The sequence below is a fragment of the Lonchura striata genome, chromosome 24 (genome assembly GCF_050655825.1).
Source record: "Lonchura striata isolate lonStrDom1 chromosome 24, ASM5065582v1, whole genome shotgun sequence".
In the NCBI taxonomy this organism is placed as follows: Eukaryota; Metazoa; Chordata; class Aves; order Passeriformes; family Estrildidae; genus Lonchura; species Lonchura striata.
Window position 1 is genome coordinate 4,674,066 of NC_140726.1, and position 6,316 is coordinate 4,680,381.

Consider the following 6,316-nt stretch of genomic DNA (forward strand, 5'->3'; position numbering starts at 1 on the left):
AAACCATAAATTCCTTTTCTTTGGAAGATTTAGATGTTTTTTGAAGCGAGCATGTCATTCTAAAAAAAAAACAAAAAAAAACCCAACAAACTCCTCCCACATACATAGTCTCTATTTTAACAATATGTTGGAACTTAAAACTATATTTAACGCACTACTTAAGGGAATTAATACAGCATAACTTTCTAACATTACACATATAATAATCATTGTAAGATTTGCGAAAAGCCAGTCATAAAATAGGCATTTTTCACAGATTATAAAGCCTGGCGGGGCTGGGGCAGCTTTTACTCAGTGGAATTAGCAGCCCCAGTCCCCAAAGCGCAGCCCGCGGGGTGAAGCGGGAATGCGCTGCAGAGGGAACATGGAGGATGCGGAGTGTTGTACTCGGGGGCGCGCTGGGCACTAAGCACCGGGCAGGCGATGGCTGCGGGCAGGAGAACGGGGGCTGCCGGCAGCGCTGGGGGCAGGAGGGGACTCGGCGGGCACGGGGGGAGCCCCGGGGCCGCGCCAGGGCCGCCCCTCACGGGGCCGCCCCTCATGGCGCCGCCGCCATCTTGCGCTTCCCCTCCGCGCTCCTTCTCCACCGCCCTCTATGCAAATCACCCGCCATTCCCGCGCGCCCATTGGCCCCTCCCGCCCCATTGCGAAATATGCAAAGAAAGAGCTGGCGCGCCGCGCGCCCATTGGCTAAAAAGCCCGCCAGCTCCACCCGCCACGCCCCCCAGCCCGTGTCGTCACCGGCAGTGCGGGCTCTGATTGGGCAAAGCGCTCGCAAGCCGCGCCCACCGCGGGGTTTGGGGGGGCGCGGGGAAAGCGCATGAAGGTTCGAGAACGCGGGCCCGGCCGGCGCGCAACGCCCCCTTCCGGCGTGCGTCACGCACGGCAGCGACCAATCACCGGTGAGCGGAGGGGCGGGATGCGCGCGCTGATTGGTCAGAGCCGTGCGGGGGAGGCGTGGCCTTCTGGAAGGTTCTGGGCGGGTATAAAAGTGCGGCGCGGCGGTCGCGGGGCATTGAGCGAGCCGGAGCTGAGCCGAGAGCCTGTCCAGCGTGGGAACGAGCGACCGGGCCGGACTGCGGGTAACGGGGCGGGTCGGGACGCGGCTGCCTTGCGGGGGTGTGGGAGGCAGCTTTGGGGTAGCCTTGGGAAAGGCGGAGCGCCCTCCCGAGTGATTTTGTGCCCTTAGGGGACATTGTGCTGCGGGGATAGGGAGGGGATAGCGGGTACTGATCCATTTTGGGACGCTGCGTGCTGTTTTTTTTCTCCCTGGTGCTAGCAGGCTTGTCTGCTAAATGTAATGTGCCGCGGGAGGGGGGGGGGAAGAGCGGGCGGTCCGCTTTCTCTCTCCCCCCCCCCCGGCCATTAGTTTCTGCTGAGACGGGGGAGGGGACGGCTCAAGGAGACGCAGCGCCCATCTTACCTCGCTGGGTGGCAGCCTGGGGCGGTGCCGGGTGCTGCAGCGCCCGGGGGAGGGGAGCGGACGCGTGTGGGATGCGGAGGGGATGGCTCCCGGGCGAAGGGGGGGTTGGAGTCGCGCGGGGCTGGGGCTGTGGTTGAGCTGGCACACGCGGCCCGCCCGCCGGGGACTCCATTTCCCGGCAGCCCCCGGGCACGCCCCGCCGCCGCGGTCACGCGGCGCGGGCGGCGCGGGGCGCGCTGGGAGTTGGAGTCTCCAGCCGCGTGGTGCGGGGGACGCCAAGCGGCGGAGGCGGGGAATGCACCCGGTGTGCGCGGCGGGGCCACGTGGGATAACGGGGCTGGAATTCCGGGGATCAGCCGCAGTTCCCGGAGCGGCCGGAGGATCCACTTACCGCCCCTTGTAATGGGATCTCACTAGGCCACGCTGCTCCTACCCCCACCACCCTGCCCTAAAATATTTTAAAAATGAAATCGCCCTAAAAAATTTTTTTTTTTTTTCCAGGCAAGATGTCGAAGGGACCAGCTGTCGGGATTGATCTTGGCACCACCTATTCCTGTGTTGGCGTGTTCCAGCATGGGAAGGTGGAGATCATTGCCAATGACCAGGGCAACCGCACCACGCCGAGCTACGTGGCCTTCACAGACACAGAGAGGCTCATCGGCGATGCTGCCAAGAACCAGGTGGCCATGAACCCAACCAACACAGTCTTTGGTAAGGCTGCAGGGTTGGCAGGCTCTTCAGTGATTCAACAGATTTTTTTTTTTTTCTAGTTGTGTGAATTACTAAAAGCAAAACTTAAAAAACCTTGCATAGATATTAATATATCTAAATTATGTTTAGCCAGAATAAAGTTGCATTGGTAAAAGCTAAAATTTATCAGAGGCAGGAAAAATATTTGCACTGTAGTAGGTTTTTTCAGGGTGGTCAGTTTTTAATCTTAACCAGTTGTCTTAACATGGTTTATGGCTCAGTATTTCAGAGCTGATAGCGCTGGGTTTGCATATTCGATGAGATGGCATTTGGTGTTTGCCATCTTAAGTCTTAACAAGGTAATAATAATACAAGGTTAAGGGTTGTGATATAGGATTTCGTGTATTTTTAATAAGAATTTAAAAGTTTAGTTAGGAATGATTGCTATTAATGTGTAAATCCTGTCTTTCAGATGCAAAGCGGTTGATTGGGCGCAGATTCGATGACTCTGTGGTGCAGTCTGACATGAAGCACTGGCCCTTCACTGTGGTGAACGATGCTGGCAGACCCAAGGTGCAGGTGGAGTACAAAGGCGAGACAAAGAGTTTCTACCCAGAAGAAATCTCTTCCATGGTTTTAACCAAAATGAAGGAAATCGCAGAAGCCTATCTCGGCAAGGTGAGTCCAGGACCAACGGGAAATCTGGTGAGCAGTTCTGTGTGAGGGTTGCCATCCCTAATGAGCTGTTTGCTGTGTTTGCAGACTGTTACCAATGCAGTAGTGACTGTCCCAGCCTATTTCAACGACTCCCAGCGCCAGGCCACGAAAGATGCTGGAACTATTGCAGGGCTGAACGTCCTGCGAATCATCAACGAGCCCACAGCAGCTGCCATTGCCTATGGGCTGGACAAGAAGGTATGGAGGGGTCACTGCCCAGTGAGTAAGGTGTTTTACTCCAGTAGTAGTAGGAATGGAGTAATGGAAGTGGGTGTTTCCTGCAGGTTGGTGCTGAAAGGAACGTCCTCATCTTCGACCTGGGCGGCGGCACCTTCGATGTGTCCATCCTGACCATCGAAGATGGCATCTTCGAGGTGAAATCCACAGCAGGGGACACCCACCTGGGTGGGGAGGACTTCGACAACCGCATGGTGAACCACTTCATCGCCGAGTTCAAGCGCAAGCACAAGAAGGACATCAGCGAGAACAAGCGCGCCGTGCGCCGCCTGCGCACCGCCTGTGAGCGCGCCAAGCGCACCCTGTCCTCCTCCACCCAGGCCAGCATCGAGATCGACTCCCTCTACGAGGGCATCGACTTCTACACCTCCATCACCAGGGCTCGCTTCGAGGAGCTCAACGCCGACCTGTTCCGCGGCACCCTGGACCCCGTGGAGAAGGCCCTGAGGGACGCCAAGCTGGACAAGTCGCAGATCCACGACATCGTGCTGGTGGGGGGCTCCACGCGCATCCCCAAGATCCAGAAGCTGCTGCAGGACTTCTTCAACGGCAAAGAGCTCAACAAGAGCATCAACCCTGACGAGGCTGTGGCGTATGGGGCAGGTAATTGATCGCTCACTCTGCAGCTCTCGGTGGTACAAAGTGGTGTAGGCACTGGGTTTTCCACCCCGATCACTAGAGCTTGGCAAAGCTGTAGGAATTCCCATTGGACTTGCAATGATGAATCAGATTCCAAAGCCATTCGTAGTTTCCACCAGAGGTCGAAAGACTGGTGATGGTGCAAGTACCTTCCTTGGATGTCTGAGCGAGCCCTGTGCACCATCACGGCTCACAGGGTATGTCCTGCAGGGGTTCTAACGCTGTGTCTCTCCCCCAGCTGTGCAGGCTGCTATCCTGTCTGGAGACAAGTCCGAGAACGTGCAGGACCTGCTGCTGCTGGACGTGACTCCCCTGTCCCTGGGCATTGAGACAGCCGGAGGGGTCATGACAGTCCTGATCAAGCGCAACACCACCATCCCCACCAAGCAGACCCAGACCTTCACAACTTACTCTGACAACCAGCCCGGGGTGCTGATCCAGGTGAGCAGGGAGCTCTGGGGCGGGGACAGGACACTGTCAGTGCTTTCACTGCTTGGTACTTGAATAATTCCTAGGCCAGAGGAGTTAAATTCCTGTAATTTGGAAATTCCTGGTTGCTGTGATGAAAGTGACTCCAAAGCCATTCGTAGTTTCCACCAGAAGTCAAAAGACTGGTGTTGGTCCAAGTTCCTTCCTTGGATGTCTGAGCGACCACATCCCTTCAGGTTAATAATCCAATAACCCATTAAAACTTCAGTGACATAATGTGATGCTTTTTCTCCTCAGGTGTATGAAGGAGAGCGTGCCATGACTAAGGACAACAACTTGCTGGGCAAGTTTGAGCTGACTGGCATTCCCCCTGCTCCCAGAGGGGTCCCTCAGATCGAGGTCACCTTCGATATCGATGCCAACGGCATCCTGAACGTGTCTGCTGTGGATAAGAGCACTGGCAAGGAGAACAAGATCACCATCACAAATGACAAGGGTAAGGACCTGCTGTCCTGAGCATGGGAGAGCACTAAAAATGCATTTGCCAAGCTCTGCCTGCTGTTCCAGTCAGAATTTGCCTCTAATCAGATTTGTATCTGTCAGCCTTTTTTTAAGTTACAGTATTTAAGGATTTAATGTTCTGGGGCCTCTTCTGCCTCCCTAGATTTAAAGTGTTTGGGAATTGGAGATCATTCCCTAAATAGCACAATCCATGCTCATGACTTGTGTTCTCTGCAGGCCGGCTGAGCAAGGAGGACATTGAGAGGATGGTGCAGGAGGCAGAGAAGTACAAGGCAGAGGATGAGAAGCAGCGGGACAAGGTGTCCTCCAAGAATTCCCTGGAGTCCTACGCCTTCAACATGAAAGCCACCGTGGAAGATGAGAAGCTCCAGGGCAAGATCTCTGACGATGACAAGCAGAAAATCCTGGACAAATGCAATGAGATCATCAACTGGCTGGACAAGAACCAGGTATGTCAGACGCTGTGTTCAGCTCCAGGTCAGGCTGAGCCACGGGGACAGTGAGGCTGGAGGAGAAGCGCTGGTTGCTGTGATGAAAGTGACTCCAAAGCCATTCGTAGTTTCCACCAGAAGTCAAAAGACTGGTGTTGGTCCAAGTTCCTTCCTTGGATGTCTGAGCGACCACAGCTGGGCAGCACAGGTAGCTGGGTTTATCCCTCCTGCCTTCGGGATGATGCTGTTCAGGAGCAGTGTGAGCTGCCAAACCAAGCAGGAATAATTTAACCCAGCCCAGAACTGCTGCAGGGTGTGCCCCAGGGAGTGCTGCCTCCCTCCTGGGCTCTGCCCGGCAGCAGAAGCAGCTGAGCCCTTGTTTTCTTTCCCTTGCAGACGGCCGAGAAGGAGGAGTTTGAGCACCAGCAGAAGGAGCTGGAGAAGGTTTGCAACCCCATCATCACCAAGCTGTACCAGAGCGCAGGAGGGATGCCCGGGGGGATGCCTGGAGGATTCCCTGGGGGTGGAGCTCCTCCCTCCGGGGGAGCCTCCTCCGGCCCCACCATCGAGGAGGTGGACTAAGGACACCTGGAAATGCATTCCACTAGCAGTTAGTGTTGGAGGAAACCCCCAGCTGGGGGTTGGAGTGAAGGACCCAATCCTGTAGGCACATCTGGGTTTATTTTGCCAGATTAAAAAACTCCATAACTCAGCTGCTGTTAAAAAGAGAAAAAAATCCAAAACTGAACAAAACCATTTTCTTTTCTGGGCATTTTAAATACTTGAAAATGTGCACAGGTGGGAGATGAATACCATTGCACTTTACAGTACTGTAAATGAGTGGAAATGCAGTTCATGTCCTAAAGAATAAAAACTATTTAATGGGCATCACACTGTCTCTGCCTCACTTGTTTGTACCAACTGACCAGTGTAAATACAGGGAAATAAAACCTCTAAACACAGATAATTGGTGCTGAACTGAGCGTGATCCAGGTGGGTTTTGCAGTGGGAAAAGAAGTTTGAACCAGGTGGTGCTTCAGCATTTAGTGGATTTTTGAGAGAACTGAAACTACGTTGTTACTGACTTGTGGCAGGAAATCTCAGAACTAAGTTGGAAAAGACCTTTTAGGTCAAGTCCAACCTATAAGTTAAATCTTGAAAGTACAAAAATACTGGATCATTAGTACTTCTTGAATAAAAACTAGTTGAAGTATCTCAACTTCCAGGA

The 6,316-nt window shown here is 54.0% G+C and overlaps 1 protein-coding gene and 3 non-coding genes across 4 annotated transcripts; all 4 read left to right on the forward strand.

Annotated features, from left to right (window-relative positions):
- Window positions 1-1,014: 1,014 nt before the first annotated feature.
- HSPA8 (heat shock protein family A (Hsp70) member 8) lies at window positions 1,015-5,976 on the forward strand. The gene is made up of 9 exons (XM_077788003.2): window positions 1,015-1,082; window positions 1,925-2,134; window positions 2,586-2,791; window positions 2,876-3,028; window positions 3,115-3,670; window positions 3,945-4,147; window positions 4,433-4,631; window positions 4,874-5,106; window positions 5,485-5,976. Exons 2-9 carry the CDS (start codon window positions 1,930-1,932, stop codon window positions 5,668-5,670), a joined length of 1,941 nt encoding a protein of 646 aa, XP_077644129.2. The 5' UTR covers window positions 1,015-1,082; window positions 1,925-1,929; the 3' UTR covers window positions 5,671-5,976.
- LOC116184460 (small nucleolar RNA SNORD14) lies at window positions 3,780-3,876 on the forward strand. Its single transcript, XR_004149229.2, has one exon. It is a non-coding gene; the product is annotated as a small nucleolar RNA SNORD14 (small nucleolar RNA).
- Window positions 4,261-4,357, forward strand: LOC144247428 (small nucleolar RNA SNORD14). Its single transcript, XR_013341138.1, has one exon. It is a non-coding gene; the product is annotated as a small nucleolar RNA SNORD14 (small nucleolar RNA).
- On the forward strand, window positions 5,181-5,277 carry LOC144247429 (small nucleolar RNA SNORD14). Its single transcript, XR_013341139.1, has one exon. It is a non-coding gene; the product is annotated as a small nucleolar RNA SNORD14 (small nucleolar RNA).
- Window positions 5,977-6,316: the final 340 nt, after the last annotated feature.